Source organism: Equus asinus, chromosome 26 (genome assembly GCF_041296235.1).
Source record: "Equus asinus isolate D_3611 breed Donkey chromosome 26, EquAss-T2T_v2, whole genome shotgun sequence".
Classification (NCBI taxonomy): domain Eukaryota; kingdom Metazoa; phylum Chordata; class Mammalia; order Perissodactyla; family Equidae; genus Equus; species Equus asinus.
In genome coordinates, this window is record NC_091815.1 from 35,357,324 (window position 1) to 35,378,490 (window position 21,167).

At 57.5% G+C, this 21,167-nt stretch overlaps 1 protein-coding gene across 1 annotated transcript; it reads right to left on the reverse strand.

Annotated features, from left to right (window-relative positions):
* Window positions 1-1,321: 1,321 nt before the first annotated feature.
* On the reverse strand, window positions 1,322-18,072 carry IGLON5 (IgLON family member 5). The gene is made up of 8 exons (XM_044759026.2): window positions 17,876-18,072; window positions 9,593-9,671; window positions 8,430-8,662; window positions 6,766-6,885; window positions 5,377-5,511; window positions 5,061-5,181; window positions 4,378-4,532; window positions 1,322-2,936 (listed from the first exon to the last, which is right to left on the reverse strand). Exons 1-8 carry the CDS (start codon window positions 17,952-17,954, stop codon window positions 2,848-2,850), a joined length of 1,011 nt encoding a protein of 336 aa, XP_044614961.1. The 5' UTR covers window positions 17,955-18,072; the 3' UTR covers window positions 1,322-2,847.
* Window positions 18,073-21,167: the final 3,095 nt, after the last annotated feature.

The following is a 21,167-nucleotide window of genomic DNA, read 5'->3' on the forward strand; positions in this document are numbered from 1 at the left end:
TTTGGTGCCAGTGAAGGGCTGGGCTGGCTGTGGCTCTCTCCAGCACGTCGTCTTCCTTTTTAGCTGGGTTTCTCATTGGAAATTTAGGGAGTGTGTCAATGAAGATTCTTTTGGCTGCAAGGAACAAAATAAATAGTGGCAAAAAATCTGGAGGTGGGTGGTTTCAGGCTGGCTCAGCAACTTAGTGACCCCATCAAGGACTTGAAGTCTTTGCATCCTTCTGCTCTGCCACCCTCAGTGGGTTGGCATGTTGTCTCATGTAGCAAGATGGCTGCTGCAGCTCCAGGTATTACATCTTCATACAACTATATCTGAAGAGAAAAGGAAGGGAACAAGTTTCCCTTCCCCTCCCCCTCCCCTCAACCCACCTCACGAATGGGGAGAAAACTTTCCTGGAAGCCTTCCAGCGAACTTCCCTTATGTCTCATGGACCAAAACCTGGCCACATTACTGCAAAGGAGGCTGGGAAACTAAATCTCTCAACCTGTGTCATGGAAGGTGGGTCTGACAGCCAAGAAGAAAGAGGAAGCAAATAACTAAAGCATAGGCGACCACCATCCATCTCAGGGAGGAAAGGATATGAGGCATTCTGGTTAAAGATTGGGGTGAAAGAGGCCCTTGGGAAATAGAGCTCTTGGATCCTTTGAAAAAGTGAGGGCTGGGGTCCTGGGTACCTGGACCCTCTAAATCTCTTCTATAACATCAGAGTTTCATTTCGTTTTTAGTCACTAGAGACTGTGATTTACTATCATATTAGTGTCTAAAAGAACACCTAACACAAATCCACTTAAACATGCAGGGGACTTTATTGCTTATGTAAATGAAGGTGGCCATCAGGTAAGTTTTGATCCAGCTGCTCAAATGATGTCCTCAAGGACTCAGTTTTTCTAGACACTCCACTCTGCATTCCATGGTGTTTCTCTCATTCTCAGGCCCCAGATGCTGTCTTCCCCATCACTGCTGTCCCACAGACCCAAGACCTCTCCACGTGATGGAGAAAAGCAGCCCTGCAGATCTAGACCTCATGTCATTCAGCCACATTATCCAGCAGAGCATCTCCTTGTGCCTCCATACAGCCCTGGTTGTCACTCTCATTGGCCTGACTGGGTCACGTGCCCACCACTGAACCCATCACTTTGGGAAATGGGCTATGTCGGGTGGCTTAAGCCAATCAGGGGCCACCCCTGCAATGGGTCAATGTCAAATCTACCAAGGAGAAATCGGAGAGGGTAGGAATGATGCTGGGGAGGCAACACCAAATGACCAAGACTCTGCCCTCCACTCACCCAAATCCTCAATGACACTGACAGCTGCAGGCAGAGACTTTGGAAAAAGGCGTTTATTGGTGTGGTGGTCTCAACACTCCCCATGAATCGGAACACACGGCCCCCAGGGCCCCCCCGCCCCCTCCCTTGTATCCCTCCCCCTCCCGTCCCTGTCCCCCGGACCCTGGGAATGGAAGACGATGTGGGATGGGGCCCACGCCCCTGTCTGAGGTACAGTCACTGCCCCTTGCCCCAGCCCCTGCTCTGCCCTCGTGCCCCCCAAGCTCTGGGTGGTGTGGTTCCGGGTGGGTGATTATAGAGGGTCTCCTGGGAGTTGGAGCTGGTGCCTTGACATCTTGATCTGGGCTGGGGATGTCTGTGTGATGCCTCTCTCCCTCGCGTTGTGGGATGTGGTGTGGCCAGGGTGGGGTATTCCTACAATCAGAGCTGAGGTCGCAGCCTCTCAGCGCCCCCTCCCGATGACAGTTGCCCACCCTTGAGTGAACAACAGCTGGTCACCAGCTACAGGACAGCTGGAGCCAGGGGGCTATTGCTGGTCACAGTCGCTGGTGCGTGTGTGTGTGTGTCTATCTGAGTGTGTGTGAGGGTGGTCAGGTCAGCCTTTGCGAGGTACAGTTGGTGGAGAGGCAGGGGGTGGCAGGCCAGCAAGCCCACACCTGTGGGTCGGCTGCAGGGGCACTGAGGGCAGCTGGCTGGCGCTGCAGGTGGCGGGCGGAGTGGGGGGTGTGGGCAGGGCAAAGCTCTGAGACAGACAGGTGACTACAGTCACCAGCCTGACAGTAAAATGGAAGCACCGATTGGCCCAGGAGGGGGCCAGAAAGTCCAGGGTTGGGGGACAGGGAAAGTGGGAAGGTCTCAGGCCGCTGAGCCAGTGATGGGGCCTCTGGCTGCAGGCAGCTGGTGGTTGACAGCAGGGAGGCCCGGAGCCAAGATGAGATCCCCCACCGGCTAGCAAAGGCTGAATGACAGCTCAACAGGGGAGCGCGACACCCCTCCCCAGTCGCCACCAGAGACACCCTCTCAACAGGGAGGGGCGGGGCGGTGTGCGTGCATATATCGGGAAAGCAGGGAGCCTGGAAACATCTCACAGCTTCTACCACGAAGCCCTTATGCCTACCTCAGCCAGAGGTGAGAGGCAGCAGGGCTGGGAGCGGTGGACGTGGGGGCGTCGGGGGAGGGAAGATCGCTGAGCCCCCTTCCTTACCCACCCACCCACACACACACAGACGCACACGTGCGGGCTCACGCTCACACACACCCACTACACACACGCGATCCGGTCGACAGCCTGAGCTAAGAGAGGGGTGTGGGGTGGCCGGGGGTGAGTCACAATCGGAAACGTGAAGGGTGGCGAGAATGGCTGTAGAAAGATGCATAATTTTGCGTTATCCCTCACAGTGATGGGTTCTCTAAAGATCTTTCTTCTTCCTCTTCCTCCTCTCTTCTTCCTCGGTGGCCGAGAGCTCTTCTGCCCCCTCGAGACCCACGGCGCTTGCTCCCCTATTCTCTCCCTCTCGGCCTCAGGCCCCCCGCAGCGGGAGGCAGCTGCTCTGGGTTCTTCCTACATCCTCCACCACAGCCAGCCCAGGGCGGAGAGGAGGGTCAGGGGCCCTGGGGGCCTCGGGGCCGAGTTCTCCAGGGATCCTGGGCCTGCGGAAAGAGAGAGGGTCACGGGAGGAGGCCCGGGAGGGGAGACGCCTTGTCTGTGTGGGTCTCGTCCGAGCCTTCCTCTCCAGGGGCCCCTCTGGGCCTCTCTCACTCAGCGTGCCTGCTCTTCTGACTGTTTTGAGTCTTAGCATCTCGCGGAGCATTTGTCTCTCTGCCGCTCAGTCTCACTCCTGTCTTTCTCACATCTTCTCCACCTCGTTTTCACGGTCTCAGCCTGGGGCTCTCGGTGTCTGTCTGTCGTACAGTTTCCGTCTGTCCAGCATTGTCAGCGCGCATCTTAGAGTCAACGCGTCCCCAACTGCACTCTTGACTTTTCTCCCCCAGACTGGCTACTGCTCTCCCCGCCCCCACCCAGTATTTCTCTGTTTCAACACTTCATAAATCCGCATCCATCCAGCCGCTCAAGCCAGAACTCTGGAAGCACCTCGACCCCACTTCCCTCTTCCCTCCACTTCCAGAACATCTCACGGATCCAGAGACCCTGTGCCACCCCCCACCGCTCCTGGCCTGGGGTTTGGGGCAGCCTCCTCTCTGGCCTCGCTGCCTTCCTCTCGCGCCGCTTACAGTCCACCCCTCAAATAGTAGTCTAAGTGATTCTCTTTAGAAGCATCAACTGCATGCCATTCTGCTTAACAGCCTCCAGTGGCCTCGCCCTGCAGTAGAATGCAATCCAAAATCCTTACCACGGCCCATGAGACTGGCTCTCCCTTCCTCTTTAACCTCAGGCTCCACGTGATCACTCTGCTGGGGTCCTGCTAGCCTCCTGGCTGTGCCTTTGCACACGCTGTTCCCTCTGCCCGCAGAGCTCTTCCCGCAAGTCTTGGCAAAGTGGGCTTCCTCTTACCGTTCTCGTCTCAGTTCAAATGTTACCTCTCCAGGAAGCTTTCCTGGAGCATCCCCAACCCTATTATTTATTTTCTCCGTAGCCCTTATCGATATCCAAAATTACTTTTTGCTTATTTATGTGGATACGTATTTGTTTGCTTTTTATTTGATTTATGCCTACTTGTTTATTGCTTTCCTACTACTACTAGATTGTGAACTCTGTGAGTCCCCAGACCTTGTCTCATTTGTGCGTTGTGGTATCCCCCAGCGCCCAACACCCGACCCTTAGTGGCGCTCAGTGAATCGATATTCATCCAACCGATCGGTTTCTTGCTCAGTCGCATCGCTTGAGTCTCAGCGTCTGTCTCTTTCCTGAATTCGGGGTCGATCTGGGGCGGTCCCAGCGTCTCTGCCGCCCCGGCCTCGCCCATTCTGCCCTGACCCCGCCCACTCCACAAGGCCCCGCCCACTCCACAAGGCCCCGCCCACTCGGCCCCGGGCTCCTCTCGCCGCCCCACCCCCCGCGCATTCTTCCCAGGCCCCGCCCACGCCACCAGGCCTCGCCCCTCCCACCGCCCGGCCGCCTCGCTGGACGCACGCAGGAGCCGCATGGAGGCGCTGGACACTCCCAGCCGGTTGGCGGCGCGACACGTGTAGTTGCCGTAATGTCTGGCGCTCACGTTGGCGAAGAGAAGCATCGAGCGGGTGCGCTCCGTCTGCACCTTCAGGCCCTCGGCGGTGCCGCTGCTCAGCCTGCCGGGCACCTGGGTCAGGAACCGGACCCCCTCGGGGCGCAGAGCCCAACCCCTGACTCTTAGGCTCCCCGATTCTGCCCCCTACCCCAGCGACCCCTAGCCTCGGGTTCTGGCTCCCTGTGGACCCCGGGCCGCTCTCACCGACGCCCCTCTGCAGGTTCCCCAGCCCCTCAGGGGCACTGGATTCTCCCGGTCTGTGCCACCAATCTCTAGAGGCTCCCAGACCCTGCTGGACCCCGACCCCAGATGTCCCCTAAACCTTCCCCGCCAGATCCACAGCATCGACCCCCGACCTTCTCCTTGAATAGCCCAAGGAGCGTTCATGATGGCGGGACCCGAGTTTCCAGAAAGTCCCCACAATCTCGCCAGGGCCCAGCGGATCCCATCACCTGGAAGCTGGACCACCCCCCACCCACCCGCCAGTTCTGGGAACCTAGGACTCCGCTATCTTCCGCGCGCCCCCTCATCCCCCCAGCCCAAGGGACCAAGAACCGCACCCCCCCCCCCGGCCCCATGCTGTCCTCACAGTCTGTCATCCTTGTACCACTGGAAGTCCGCGGGGGGCACCGCCATGGCTTCGCAGCGCAGGAGGGCGGCCCGGCCCAGGGCCGTGCGGGCGCTGGTCACATCCGTGATGGTTGGAGGATCTGCGAGGGGTGAGAGTCAGCAGATTCTCCTAGCCAGGTGGGGACTGAGGGTCCTGGCCCCAGCCCTCTCCTGCCTCCTTCCCAAGAGTCCGGTCCCCAGCCCCTCCTCCCTCAGACCCTTCCTCCCCGCTCAGACCCTTCCTCTCCAGGGACCCGGGGCCGCCTCCCCTTCGTGCGAGGTGCCGGGGGGCTCACAGTTGACTGTGACCAGCACGCGGCGGCTGTCGGGCGCCGAGTTAACCCCGTTGTGAGTCACACACTCATACTCCCCGGCCTGGCCCCGCTGGATGTCGGAAATCTCAAGGATCTCGCCCTCCGAGGTGAAGCCGTCTGTGGGGGGAGGGGAGGGCAGGGGGCAGGGCCGGACACAAACACTTAACACGGGACAACACGGCACAACACGGACACACATCAGCGGGGCGGGCACCGCAGGGCCTTGGGTGCCCGGGTCAGTGGGGGCCTCCTGGTAGGGGTGGGGCAGGGAGTGAGGTTCTGGGGCTTGGTAACTAGGACCCAGAGAGAGGGGCCTTAGAATTTGAGGGTCAGGGGATCCAGGGATCTGGGAGCTCATGACCCAGCTCACAGGGCTCAGAGGACCCAGTGGGGAGGATCCTAGGATCTTGGGACTCAGAAAGATCCGAGGAATACAGACCCAAAGGGGGAGGGTCCAGAGTTCTGGGATCTAGCTTGGGGGGTCCAGGGAATCAGGAATTGGTGATTGGGATCAGCGATCCAGCTATGTGGAGTCTTACGACAGATCTCCAGGCTCAGAAGACCCTTTGGCATTCAGGGCTTCTGGGGATCCAGGATCTCAAGAGCAGGATTGTGGGGCTCAGATGACTCAGTGGGGGAGGAGCCAGGGATCTGAGACCTAGGTATCAGGTTCAGGGGTCTCAGGGGATCCAGTGATTGGCACCTTTGGCCTCCGAAGACCCAGCGAATGATGATCTAGGGATCTGGGAACTGGTGGTGGGGATCCAGGTAAAAAGGGCAGTGGGAGAAGTCTGGGATCTGGGAGGTCATGTTCAGGGACCTTGGCACCATGTTCGGGGGTAGACTAGAGCACTGGTGCTCCATCATCAGAATCTCCCAAAGGGCTTGTTAAAGCAGACTGTGGCCGTGGTGGAGGGGGCGCTTCTGATTCATGAGGGCTGGGTAGGCCCGAGAATGTGCATTTCCAGCAAGTTCCCAGTGGTGCTGATGCTGTGGGTCTGGGGACCACACTTTGAAAACCACTGGGCTGGTGCATCCAACAGAGGAGATAAAGTGATGCGACCAGGAGACCGGACCGTGGGCCGGGGCACTGGCTGTACCCTGGCTCAGCCATCTAGTGGTGGGGATCTGAGTCCGGGAGAATCCTGTGGGCTGTGGGGAGAGACTGGGATATTGGGGGTGGGGATGGGGGGCAAGCTGGGGTCTAGCTGGAGATCAGGGTGGGAGGGGGAAATCAAGTCATCACAAGGGTTGGGGGTATCAGGAATGGGGGAAGGGTGATTCTGGGAATCTAGCTAGGGATACAGGGAGTCGAGGGGCCCAAACTGTGGAGTCGGGGAAGGGGCTTTGGGTCAGGGGTGGGGTCCTCACCTCGGAGCTGCCTCCAGGTGACCGTGGGCTCTGGCCGCCCCACAGCCAGACAAAGCAAGTTCACATTGCCTCCCTCATTCACCGTCACAGGCGAGGAGATGTTCACGATGCGGGCGGGGACTGCAGGCCAGTGGGGGGAGAGGTCAGCCAGAGGTTGGATATGGGCTCCCAGGACCCAGAAGTCCAGGCCTCCAGACCCTCCTCCCTCAGACCCGGGAGTCCAGGCCCCAGCCCCTCCTCCCTCAGACCTGGGAGTCCATCCCCAGCCCCTCCTCCCTCAGACCCAGGAGTCCAGGCCCCCAGCCCCTCCTCCCTCAGACTCGGGAGTCCAGGCCCCCAGCTCCTCCTCCCTCAGACCCAGGAGTCCAGCACATTCCCTATGTCTTTCTGTAAGAATTCCTCTGTTTCTCTCTTCCTCTGGGTCTGGCTCCTTGTCTACCTGCTGGTCCTCTGTCTTTGTCATTCTTTCTCAGTTTCTGTCTCTCTCTCCACCTTCATTTCTCTATCTTCTGGTCTGAATTCCTCCCTCCCCCTCCCCATCTCTATTTTTACTTATTTATTATCATTATTATTTTGAAAATTTAACAAATACACCTATGGTGCTTACTGGGTGGCAGACCCTGTTCTCAGTGTTTTATACAAATTAACTCGTTCAGCCCTCATTATCCCGCTCTGGGGTAGATGTTGCTATATTCATTAATTCTAAGACATCGGGGTGTTTTTCCCCCCATTTGAACATTTCTCCAATCAAGCTGGCCTTATAATGTAAGATGCCAGAGTTTAATTGGTAGGTTTTTTTTTTTTTCCTTTTCTAGCAGAGCATAAAATAAAGGTGCCCCTTCCAGTTGACGATGTCTTGGGTTGGGTGCATGACAGCGTCATCCCATCTTGCAGATGAGGGGTCTGAGACCGCCCTGCTTGTTCAGGGTCCCTCGGCTGGTGACTGGTGGCACTGAGGTTGGAACCTGGGTGGCCTGGCCCATGCTGGGCTGTGTCTGCGCCCCATGTCTCTGAGTGGCCCCTGCCCTCCAGACCCATTCTGATGCCATGGGAGGCAGCCTCCTGAGCTCGGTCCCCCCATCCCTCTCTGCCTCCTGCCCCGCTGTGGATCTCTGCAGCCCCGTCTCTCCTGCTCTGAATTCTGGCGCATCGAGCCAGAATTGTCCCTTGTCCATCGAGCCACAGTTGTCCCTGCACACCTGACTCATTTTCTCCCCCAGCCCTTGCACGTGCTGTCCCTTTTCCTGTGCCAGCTCTGTGCCTAGCTGAAGGTCTCAGCTCAGACATTATGTCTGGGAAGCCACTTCTCCTTGGAAAGTCACCTCCAAAGGGGCTGGGACAACCTGCCTGGCTCCGTCTCTATCCTCAGTGCCTTGAGCAACGCCTGTACACAGCAGGTGCTCAATAAATAGGGCTGAGCAAATGAATGTGGTCTTCCTCTGAGCACCCCCTCGCCTGCCCTAGAAGCTGTCACGTTGAAGGGTCACTATCTGTGTGACTGACCCTCCCTCTGCTTGTGAAACCCTCAAGGGCAGGGTGTGTCTGCCTTCCACACGGATGTGCCCCTGGGACTGGGGAGCAGGCACTTGGTGAATACACGTGAGTCCCCTCGATCCTGTGACCTCCACCCCCCCGGACCCCCAGGGCCTCTGCCGAGGGCTCACCGTGGACGATGAGGTAGACCTGAGTGGTGTACGGCTGGTGGCGGGTCTGGAACGAGCAGGTGTAGAGGCCCTCGTCGCCCAGCCCCACCTGCGTGATGAGGATGGAGAACTCCTCGGGCGTGTTAATGAGCAGCCGCACCCGCGGGTCACTGGTCCAGCGGTCATTGCCCGCATACAGGATGTTGGAGCGGTTCAGCCAGGCCACGCGGGTCACATGCTCGTCGATGAAGCAGCTGTTGGGGAGGATGAAGTGGGGAAGGTTCTTCTCTCCCCCATCCCAGCTGGCCCTCCAGGTTCCCCTGTTGCAGGACTGGGAAGGGGGGAGAGAAAGGCCCATACCTCTCCAGTTCCCACTGCAGCCCTGTGAGGCAGAGGTGACTCCCCCTCTACCCACTCAGGTGGGTAAACTGAGGCTCAGAGAGGGAAAGCCATGAGCCCAAGGCACAATGGAATGGTAGTTGATGGTTACTGAGTGATTGCTGTGTACCAGAGACCCGAGAAGAGGTGTGTGGGGCACTCTGAGAGAGAGGGACAGAGATGCAGAGAGAGGGGGACAGAGACCCAGAGAGAGGGGGACAGAGACCCAGAGAGAGGGGGACAGAGACCCAGAGAGAGGGGGACAGGGACCCAGAGAGAGGGGGACAGAGACTCAGAGAGAGGGGGACACGGACCCAGAGAGAGGGGGACGGAGACCCAGAGGGAGGGGGACAGGGACCCAGAGAGAGGGGGACAGGGACCCAGAGAGAGGGGACAGAGACCCAGAGAGAGGGGGACAGGGACCCAGAGAGAGGGGGACAGGGACCCAGAGAGAGGGGGACAGCGACCGAGAGTGGGGAGAGGAGAGTCTGGGGGAATAATACTCCTGGCGTTCATGTATTAAGCTGTCACAGCCAAGGTCCCTAAGCTCGGGGGTTGTACAAACCCTTCAATCCTCACAACAGCCCATGCAGTGGTTACCATTCCTCTGCCCATTTGACAGACCGGGACACTGAGGCCCGGGGGTTGAACCAGGCCCAGAGTCAGTGCCCCTAACCGCCTCTCTCCTGATGTGGGAGATGCCGGGCTGTGCCTGCAGCTCAGGGTTGTTTTCCCCTAAGGAAGGTGAGGAGCAGGACGGCCGGCAGTCTCCGGGAGATCTTCCGAGTCCCCGTGGTGGGAGGTACCTGAGGGTGGCGTTGTCGCCTTCGCACACCGTGTAGTTGTCTGCGGGAGAGCTGAACTCCAAGCTCTGGGACAGCAGCCCTGGGGACAGGAAGGGAGGGCCAGCTCAGCCTGGCAGCCCAGCAGGCACAGTACACGTGTGCACATGCGAATGCACACGCACACACACTCGACATTTCCCACACCCCCGGCACACATGTTCACTGATGTTTCCAGAGACACACATGGCAGACGCACTCAGAGCAGACACTTGGACATGTACCTTCCCACAGGCCCTCAATGACTCAGACAGACTGGGACGCCCAAACCCACACACCTCCAGAGACACTCAGTCAACACTGCAATCACAGCACACAAACACACGTGTACATATGCACATGTACATGTGCGCACACACATAATATTCACATAGTGTACACAGATTCAGGAATACACAGCCACATATACATCCGCAGGTGCGCAGATACACATGCAATAAACACACGTATACAGATACACACAGACACACACAGGTACACGGGCACACATATGCACAGATTCATGAGTACACAGACACATACATGTGTGCACAGATACATGTACATATGCAACAAACATGCACAGAGATACACACATGTACACACATTAATTCAGAAATATATCGAAAGCCATACACACACAGCCAGCTGCATGCAGACACTCCACACCCACATATGTGGACACAGACATACAGACACACAGATGCGGACACATGCACACAAACACAGATGCACGTCCACGCAGGCACACATCCATCACAGACGCACAGACGCACCCTTAGGCGTGGTGTACAGCCACACCCATCCTTTGCAGACAGACATGCCTACACAGACACACCCATGGGCCGTGCTCACCAGGGCACACTCTCGCAGGCGCACACCTACGCCTGCCCGCACGCTCCAGAGCAGCTTGCAGGCCCCGTTGCCCAGCAGGGCCCCCACCCCCACCCCTTCATCTCTCTGTGGACTGTGGCCAGCGGGCTGGACCGGGGCCAAGGCGTGGGGGCTGGGCATGCGGAGGCGGCATGGAGACAGCACCAGGCCGGGGAGAGGAGAAGGCTGGATGACCTTGGACACCTGGGCTCTGCCCTGCCGCCCCGCCTGGGGATGAGGAGCTAATTAATCTAATGAATGAATTGCTCGTGCCGCCCCAATGCCTCCCGGGGGGCCCTCTCCATCACAGCCCCTCAGGACGGGGCTGGGGCAGAGCCAGGGTGGTGGGTCCTCCTGGTGCCCCAGGCTTTGAAGAGCCCTGGATGGAAGGAAGGGGCTCGCCTTCCATGAATTGTGCAGAGTGGACGCTGCCACACGCAGCCCTAGTAACAGCAGGAGACGGCCAGGGGCTGGACACACACAGTCACAGGACCCCGGAAAGACGCATAGAGCCAGTACCAGCCCAGCAAACAGTCCCACGCGCTCAGTCCCACACACGGCATTGGGCCCTGCTCAGAAGGACAGGTGCACACACACTCAGGCTGGCGACACAGCCTGGCGACACACACCCAGCAGAAGGTCAGTTAGGGAGGACACCTCTCTCTCAGGAGCACTCTGCTGTCAGGTTCAGCCACAGAGGGACAGCTGTAGGCCAAACAGCCATTGTACACCGAGTCACCCCACCATATACAACTGGATCCACATGGTTACACTGACACCGACAGCCCCACACACGCAGGTGCAATGTCCACGCACAGTTACAGCCCTACCCAGAGGACCATCGCGCGCACACACATGCGTGCGTGCACACACACACGCTGGCCTAATCAGTCACTCTGACACTCCCAGCCTGAGGGCCGTGCTCATCCCCACCGCCCACTTGGAAATTCATGCATGAAGCTGCAGCTATACCGTCACAGCCTCTCAGATACAAAGCGGCTGCCCTGGGCCAAGAATCGAGTGCACGCAGTCATGCTGTCACCTAGGATCAGATCACACACGCCCACATCCACACAACCCCCACGCAGGATTTGTCATCTTCCTGGTCACACACATTCTAGGCCAGGGCTTTGCAACCTTGGCACCATGACATTGGGGGCTGGAAGATTCTTGATTCTGGGGGTCTGTCTGTGCATTGCAGCATGCTCAGCAGCATCCCTGGTCTCCACTCTCTAGACGCCACTAGCTTCCCCCACCCCACAGTGGTGACAACCACAGCTGCCTCCAGGCATTGCCAGATGCCCCATGGGGGCAAAACCACCGCCCCCTCCTCCTACCCGCCCCGCAACAGCCACTATTCAAGATTAAGATCAAAGGAGGGGGACCCCCTCCTGGGCTGAGAAGGGATCTGTCCAAGGTGCCCCCAAAGCTTCAGGGACCCCAGGGCTCCTAGGCTCAGCCCGACTCCAACCAGGTGCCACCCATAGGAGCTGGGCCCACAAACCAGGGCCCTGGGTGAGGAGTAGACTCCACAGAGGCAGGCAGGACCCTCACCAAATGTCCTGGCAGACAGAAATACAGACACGCACCCCTTGCCAGAAGCACCTTTCTGACACTCAGAGCTGCACCCTCCACTCCCGTAGATCCCCGCCTCCCCCAGCGCTCAGCCAGGCCTCCTGGGCAATGGCGTCCCTCTGCTGCGCTCTCCCCTGGTGCTTGTGTGGCCCAGCTCTGGGTTACCCAGTTTTCTCCCCATCCTTCTGTCCCATAGTTTCCCGTCAAAATGCTTCTTCTCCAGGGACCTCGTAGAGTGGGGCCTCTCCTAGGAGAGACAGCTCAGCTGAGCCCATCTGAGCTCCTGTCCTGGCAGGGCGTGGCTCAGACCATCTGTGTCCCCAGCACACACAGTTTGGGGCCTGGCTCAGGACAGTCCCAGGAGATGTGTGATAAAGGGTCCATGTCTCAAGTGAGTCTTTGATTCCTGGTCTGTGTGTCTATAAATCTAGATGTCTCGGGTCTGCATATCTGTCTCACATAATTCCCAGACACCAGGATCGGGCGGCTCCTCCATGCTGTGTGACCTGGGCAAGTCCCTTCCCCTGTCTGGGCTTCAGGAAATGGGGATGGGGGTCAGGTTAGCCACTCCACCACCGCTCTGTCTCTGGGCCCGGCTCCTCCCTGTCTTGGTCCCAGTCTTCCTGGATTGTGTCTGGGTCTGCTTCCTTTGCCAGATGGGAGCCCCTCCAGGGTAGGGCCTGGGTCTGACCCACCTCCAAGGCTCCATCGGCCTTGGAGGAGCTCCCCCAGGAGGCCTCAAGAGATGTTTAATGAGGGCCGGCCCGGTGGCACAGCGGTTAAGTGCGCACGTTCCGCTTCGGCGGCCCGGGGTTTGCCGTTTCGGATTCTGGGTGTGGACATGGCACCACTTGGCACACCATGCTGTGGTAGGCGTCCCACATATAAAGTAGAGGAAGATGGGCACCGATGTTAGCTCAGGGCCAGTCTTCCTCAGCAAAAAGAGGAGGATTGGCAGCAGTTAGCTCAAGGCTAATCTTCCTCAAAAAAAAAAAAAAAAAAAGAGAGAGAGATGTTAAATGCATAAACAAAGAAGCTAGTGCACATGAGGGCCACCCTATAGTAGTTCTGCTTGGAAAACCGACTCAATTTTGGGATGCCCTCCCTGCCCCTTCCAGGCCTGGTCTGAGTTCCCACAATGCCTGGACTACTTCCATTACAGCTCAGATCACACTGGTGACTGTCTCTCCCATCAGACTAGAAGTTTCTTGAGGGCAGAACCTGGATCTGACTCAGGTCTGTGTCCCCAGCATCTTCCAGCACAGGGCCTGGCTGCTATGAGGACTTGGGAAATATCTGTTGTATGAACAAATGTAAATGGATGCCTATGACACGCTTCTCCAACTCTTGAACTTCTACTCATTCTTCAAGACCCAAACTCAAATGCCCCCTCCTCCAGGAGGACCTCCCTGATTGTTCAAGGCAGGGAGTCCCCACTCCCTCTTTTAGGCACCATCTGACTCAGCTGGGACAGTGTCCAGGGGTGCCTCCCCACCTGCCCAGGAGTTCCCCGAGGGTCTGAATCTTGGCTGTGTCCCCCGGAGCTGGGCTCAGCTCAGAGCAGGGAAGCGTTTGTAGAGGGAATGGATGATGTCTAGAGATTGGATAAGAAAGCCCTGAGGGGCCTGGCCTGGGAGATCAAATATCTGCTCCTCTATTTCCTGCCTGGGTGACCCCTGGACAGCCTGAGCCTCAGTTTCCCCATCTGTAAAAGGAGAAAAATAACAGTTCTTCCCTCTGAGGGTTTGTGTGAGGGATTCCGTGGGAACGTGCAAGCAAAACGTTTAGCTCAGCGCTTAGCATGCAGAAAGGGCTCAGTAAATGCCAGCTGTTCCTAACAGCACCTCCTTTTTTAAGAAACAGCCATTGCTCTCCCTGGCTCGGACTCGGTTTCCGGCAGTGTGGTGGGGGGAGGGCAGGGCAGGTCCGGGCTGTAGGTTGCTCTCTGCCCAGCACCCACCCGAGTCAGCGGCTCAGGTACAGATGCCCACCAACATCCGCTCTCACACCACCAGGCCAGCACAACCAGGCCACTGGGAGGATGGACTGGGTAGCTGGGCTGCCTGGGTTCAAATCCCAGCTCTGCCATTGAGTTGCACAAGTTACTTCACCTCCCTGGGACTCAGTTTCCCCACCTGTAAGCGGGAAGATCACAGTGCCTCCCTCATCGGGTTGCAGGCGGAAGATGAAAAGAGGTCGTCCAAGTAACGGGTTAATACAGCGCCTGCTAGTTAAGTGTTTGCAAACAGCTGCACATGTGCTGGCTGAGCGGATGATTATGCGGCAGGTGCCAGCCTGTTCGGGGGTCCAGCGGTGGACCACAGGGTCTGACAGTCCAGACTAGTGGTCCTCATACCGTTCTGATAAATCACAGGACGAAGGTTGAAGGTAGGTGAATTCCCGTCCCTTAAGAGAAAAGGGGATTTCTAACGACGTGAGTTGGGGATAAGAACCCCCGGCTGCCCCTCAAAGGAACTTAGGTGAAGCTGGGACCCTCCAATGGGGGCATGCTTGGATTCCACAGTCCCAGAACCCACAGATGGGAAACCCAAGGCCCAGGAAGGAGTGTGGGCTTGTGGTGGTCACTCGGAGCTGGTGGCAGAAGCCTGGCTGGACTGAGGGAGGGGTGGGGGAACGCTGGGAAGGGAGTGTGGCTCTGGCACGGAAGAGCTGTGAGCAGGGGCTGGGCCTGGCCGTGCTGGCACTGAGGAGCCCCCAGACCTCTCTTCCTCTTTGCTGACCTCAGAAATCTAGGGACCTTTGAGTCACTGACGCCTGGAGCTCAGATGCTGAGCTAAGAGCCCTGGAACTTTCCACAACACGTTGGCTGCGCCTTTCTGCTGTTCCCACCTCAGGGCCTTTGCCTCTGCTGTTCCCTTGGGATCTTTTATAGGCTGACTTCTCTCCTTTCAGTCTGAACTCCACTCTCAGCTGCTCAGAGACGACGCCCTCGACCCCCTGAGTGGCACCTGAGTCCACATGGCCAAGTAGTCCCCCAGGTCGCTCTTATTTTCTTTACATTCCCCGTCATGTGCTGAAATTACCTGTTTACTTGCTTGCTTGTTTTCAGGTTTTGTTTCAGTTTTTGGATCTCTCTGCCGCACTAGGATGTAAGCTCCGTGAGGGCAGTGATTTCATCTGGCTCCCTCACTGCTGTGCACATACAGACCCCCAGGGCCTAGAACAGCCGCTCTGTGCTCAGTGAATACGTGGCACACGAACCGATGAGGCAGAGCCCACGGCTGAGACAGACCAGGTGCCCAGAGGGTGCGTGGAGAGTGGTCTGTGCTCCCGGGTTCACCCCGCCCCCTCTCCGCCAGCCACACCACGGGCCACGGAGCCACGGAGCAAAGGAACTGTTGCACTTGCTGCAGCTACTTTTGTAAGTGTATGTGTGTTGTGATGGCAGAAAGAATTAAAAAAAAATAAAGATAGAACAATATCTATGGATGCCAGGGAGGTGGAGTTAAGTGGAAAAAATCCAGTTGCAGAGAAATGGGTTTACTGTGTTTCTACTTTGGGGAAAACATCAACAAACCAACCAGTCCCTTACAGATGCTGCGTGTCTGACTCTGTGTAAGTGAGAGAACGCTGTGGGAGGATGTGCTCGGCTGAGAGTGGGTTTGGGGAGGGGCCGGGCAAGATGCGGTTTACTCTTGCGCATATTTGTAGTGGATTGTTCACTTTGGAAAACACCAAATGAATAAAAGAGAAGAGAGGAGAAGATGCAATTTTGTCTCTCTGGCTGTGGGCTTTTTCTCAGAGAGCCTGACTGTCAGTGGGTGGGGGGGTGGGTTCTCTCTCAGCCCCACTCCCGCCCCATCCCCTCCTGCCCCGTTCTCAGATGGGGAACCGAAGGCCCAGAGGTGGGAAAGGACTCGCCCTAGGTCACCATCCAACTCCTGGCTGCGCTACGCTCCCAGCCCAGGAAGCGCGTACGACAGTGATTTCTGGGGGCCTGGAGAGCCCAAGTGCAAAGCGGCAAGTTTTCTTGAGAGTAAAGAGAGAGAGGACGGGGGAGGTGGAGAAAGAGCGGAAGGAGTGAGGGGAGGAGAGGCAGAAGAGAGAAGTCAAGAGACAAGGGAAGGACAAGGAGAAAAATGAGAGGTGCCCTGACTGATGGGACGTGGATTCCCAGAGGCGAATGGGGACCAAGCCTCTTGTGAGGGAACCAGGAAGAGACGGAGACACATGTGATGTGATAATGGGGTGATAATGGGGACCAGTTCCAGAGGCAGCGACGGACAGATGTGAAATTGTGCTGAGACCAGCAAGGCTGGAGAGACGGAGACCCAGAGACAGAGACAAACGGAATGTCACCTAGAGCTAGGGAGCCTCCGGAAATGGCCGAGACGCTGCGAGACCTCAAGAGACAAGTGACAGAGACAGAGAGACACAGACAGACAGTCAGAAAGTCAGACAGCCATTCAGACAGGTCAGGCGGGAGGAGCGCTCAGACAGTCTGCACCAGGGAGGGACTGACGCTCCGACCCACAGGCCGGGCATCCTCTGCGTGTGCAGACGGGCGTCCTGCGTGCATGGGGCGGTGTTTGTGTGACTGGGTGTCTGTAGGTGCGGCTCAGGGTCAGACTCGGTGACTGCTATTTACGTGGCTGTGCGTGACCCGGTATGTGTGTGGGCAGGAGGCGAAGAGTGGCTGCCTGGCTGAGACTGTTGGGGGCTCTAGATTGTCCCTGATTGAACGTGTGTCCCTGACTCTGATCCTTGGTTCAGGGTAGGGCCTGGGGGAATCCTCCAGAAGCACTGAATTAACCCTGTTCCCTGCCTCCTGCCTCTTGCTCTCCCCTCCCCCTCCTTAGGGGGCATCTCTGGACCATCCCCAGCCTGCCAGCCTGCTGGGAAGACATAAGGTCCAGCTACACATCCTCCATCCAGAGACTGTCCAGTTCACCCTCTGACGCCCCTACTTTCTATTCTCCCTTCCTTGCTCCACAGACCAGCCCCCAGCATTCCCCCGACCAGGGCTTAGATTAACCCTTTGACCCTGTGTTAACCCATGCCTGCTCTCGGAGTGGACTCTCCCTTCTCAATCTGCTCATCTCTCAGCCCCTGTCCAGCCTGGGGAACCCACATATTCAGCCAGAGCTTCCCACATCTGAGTGCCCAGCCCAGCACCCCCAACTTCCTGGATCACCAGCTCCATTCCCCACATAACTGCAACCCCCCAATGCCAACACTTTCCCCCAACCTAGAGGACCCAGCTGGGGAATTCCAGCCCCTTCCCAGCTGGGAGACCAGAACCCCCCTCCCCTTCTTTCCCTGGCCCTGGGACAGAAGTCTGTGGACACGCCTGCCCCCTCCTCTTACTGACCCTGGGAAGACACCATCCCCCCACCTTTGCCCATAAACGCCTACCCCAGGCCTCAGGCCAGGACCCCCACAGGGACCCTCTCCATGTAGAGATGATGCCCCCGACAGAGCATCTCCCCCTTTCCCCCCACACCCCAACTCAGTTCAGAGATCCTGCCTGGGATCTGATCCCCCTCATCTCATCCGGAGCCGCAGACTCCCGCCCCCAGGCCGGGACCAGATGTCCTCGACCCCCTCGCCGCCCGGAGAAGCAGACCTCCACCCCTAGGCCCAGGTTCGGGCGACAAGACGCGGAACCCCGCCCCCAGACAGGGATCCAGACGTCCGAGGACCCCCTTCCCAGCCAGGGGACGCAGCCCCCACCCCCGGGCCCAGACCTCGGCGTCCCGGGGCCTCTCCTTCCCCGCCCAGGATGCAGCTCCCCGCCCCCAATCCCTGCCCAGGACCCTGGCGTCCCGGCCGAGCCCCCCGTCCCCGGCGCTGCGGTACCTCGGCTGATGACGGCCAGGCCGGCCAGGGCGGCGGCGGCGAGAAGCCGGAGCCGGGCCCCGGGCGCAGGGGGGGGCATCGCGGCAGCGGCGGCGCGGAGGGGGAGGGGAAAGGGGGGGCCGGTCCGGGGCGCGCGAGGCTTGGGGGGAGAGGGGAAGGGGGAGGGGGACCCCGCCTGCGGCTGCACCGGCCCGGGGGGCGGCGGGGGCGGGGGGAGGGGGCCGGGGGGGCGCGACGAGGCGGCCGGAGCTGCTGCAGACCCGGGGAGGGGGGCGGCGCTGACGGGCAGGAAGACCGACCAATCAGGGGAGGCGGGGGGCCGGGGAGGCGGGGCCTAGGTGGGTGCCTGTTGGAGGGAGAGGCCTTTGTTACTGCGGCCCGGTCCCTACCCCCTCCTGCTCCGGGCGTCCCCACGTCTTCCAACCTCGGATCCCCAGAACCCCGCGTCTGGGACACTTCCTGGAGCCCACCTCCCTCCTGCTTCAGGTCTCAATCTCATCCTCCCTCAGACCCAGGAGTCCGGGCCCCCAGCCCTCCTCCCTCAGATGTAGGAGTCCAGGCCCCCAGCCCCCGCTTCCTGTGGAACACAGTTCAGCTTCTTCATCTACTTTCATGAATAACACTGACTTTTGGGGTGAAATTTCCTTCTTCCCTCCGCCCCAACCCTCATCCTCAGGATAATAAGGGAATAGGGAGGAATTGAGGGGTCTGATCTTGGGGATGGGAGTAGGGAGGACATGGTCATCCAGGTGCAAAACATCTCCACTCCCCATTCCTTACTTGGCTGTGTGACCTTGGACAGGTCACTTCTCTTCCCAGAACCTCAGCGTCTTCCCCCGCAAGATGGAATCATCTCTATTTCCCAAGGTTGTTGACAAAAATAAGAGAGGTCCCTGGGGGAGATGCTGGTTCTGCCCAGCGTCCCAACAACCTGTGGTTTGTTCTTTTTTCCTGGTCCCACTAGGCATCCATTTACTAAGGTCACCTTCCCTCCTGGCCCACCAGGTGAGATGTCCCTGTCCCCTGTCCCCTTGCCTGAGCCTACTGCCTGTCTGGGGCAGTTGGAGGCAGGAGTTTTTCAAGTCATCCCATAAAGGCCGTTCTACTTCAAAAGCAGATCCATCTTCCATACCTGCCTCTTCCCCCCACATCCAATCTGTCTGCAAGAGTGGCTGGCTCTGCCTCCAAAGCGGATCTCTGTGCTGTTCTCTCTTTCCCGCTCCGCCCTGGTCTGAGCTGCCTCCATCTCCCCCTGGACGGCTGCTCTGACTGCAGCAGTGACTGCCCTGGTCTCCTGGCCTCCACCTTTGCTTCCACCTTCAGATCGACAACCACTGAACACATAAACTAGCTGATGTAACTATCTTGCCTCAAAGGCTCACTCAGCTCCAGCTTCTCTGGCCTTCTTCCTGTTCCTTGAGCAAGCCAAACTTGTTCCAGCCTCAGGGCCTTTGCACTTGCTGTTCCATTTGCTGGAATGCTTTTCCCACCAGAATGGCACAAGACTCTTTCTTATCATTTAGGTCTCGCCTTTAAGAAGCTTTTGTTGATCGTGCTATATGCAAAGCCACCCCCACTCCCAACACAAGAGCTCTCATACCTGTTGTGTTGTCTTCCTAGCCTTCACGATTCCTTTATTTCATGTGTTCACTGGTTTATTTTCAACCACTGCCTCCCTCCACCCCTTGACTCTAGAATGTAAGCTTTGTGAGGGTAGGGTTTGGGGCCTGCTTTTGCTCAAGGCTGTACCTCCAGAGCCTTGCCCCGTGACTGATACATAGGAGGTACTCAGTAAATATGTACTCATGGATGAGCCTCACCTGGACAGATGGAGGGAGCCTAGATGCAGGGAGGGGAAGAGGCCCACCTTCGTGAACACACCTGTGGTGTGAGTGCTCATGGTATGCTGCTGCTGGCTCCAACTGATTGTTAAATTTTCAGGAATTTTCTAAGCTGGGTGTTAAACCATTGTTAGCTTGAAATAGGCCACGGTGGGAGTATTTACACCATGGCAACTGGCAAACGCTACAACCAGGACTGTCTTTTTGGGAGAGCTGGTGTACCAGCATGCAGCTGTACAAAGTCCACTGTGACCCTGCCAACAGGCCATTCATCGCTCCCCTTTTAATTCAGGGCCGTTCAGACTTAGGAGGAAGACAGGAGCTCCCTCTTCCTGGAATCCCAGGCCCGATGACAATATGAACACTTACTGCATGCTGGCGTCTTTCTGAGCACTTTTTACACATTATCTCCTTGAAGCCTCATGACATCCTTACGAGGTGTGTCTTATCTTTATCTCTACTTCACAGATGAGGACGCGGAGACATAGAGGAGCAAAAAAATGCCCAGAGCCATAGATATGGCTGAAGGTATTTGCCATTTGTGAATCTGATGACGAACTTGTAGCCAGAATATATAAAGAGCTCCTACAAATCAACAAAAAAGAGACAACTCAATTTTTCAAATGAGCGAAAGACTTGGACAAGCACTTCACCAAAAAAAAGGATATTCAATAATCACATGAAAAATACCCTGCCCCTTCCAGACCCAACACGACAAGTGGGTAAGAATGCTCCTTGGCTATTTATTGCCTCTCGGCTCCAAGCCCATCCTCCACTACCTGCTCTGCAAAAATGGAGCTGGAACCTCTAAACATTCCTCCTTCGCAATGTGTAGGGTGTTGAACTTTGTTGGTAGAGGAAGGCAGAGGGACACGGCTGGAGGGACGGGGCTTCTCTTCCTTGTTCTGGTTTTCCCTTGGGCTTCTTCTTGCTCCTGTCCTGTGGTTGCCAGTGACACGTGTGGGGTAAGTCCAGTGGCACTCACCTCCATCGGGTTTCAGTGGCACCCATATGGATGTCTTCTCATCACGTTTCCATGGCATCTCACTTGATGGCTTCCCAGCCTCAGCCTGCCTGCACTTGGGAGGGGTGTTCTTGGCTTGCTCAGCATCCGTGGACCAGCTCTGGTCCGTGCAAGCCAGCACAGTTCCCCACCATCCACGGAGCCACCACCGTGCCTCTTCCAACATGGGCTGAGTCCCAGCTTTGGGGGAAAGGGCCCTTTCCAAGTTTGTTCCTTCCTTGGGCATCCGCCCTGAGTCCTACAGTATTCTTTGCAATTATCTTTTATCCTTTTATAGATTGTTACCTGTTATGGTTGATAATTCCTTATGTTAAACTTTCCCTGTTCAAATTAAAAAAGAAAATACTTGGCAGGGCAAGCTCTTAACCTTCCTGTGCCTTCGTTTCTTCCTCCAAAAGACTGGGGGTCATGATAGCCCCTGCTTGCT

What these genes read in the sequence shown, in the direction of transcription:
- IGLON5 (XM_044759026.2), bottom strand. Translation starts at nt 17,954, where the DNA reads ATGCCCCCCCCTGCGCCCGGGGCCCGGCTCCGGCTTCTCGCCGCCGCC. An exon ending in GGTCTACCTCATCGTCCACG is followed by an intron (nt 6,886 to 8,429) that starts GTGAGCCCTCGG and finishes ACTGGCCTGCAG; the next exon opens with TCCCCGCCCGCATCGTGAAC. An exon ending in TGGTACAAGGATGACAGACT is followed by an intron (nt 4,533 to 5,060) that starts GTGAGGACAGCA and finishes GGTGCCCGGCAG; the next exon opens with GCTGAGCAGCGGCACCGCCG.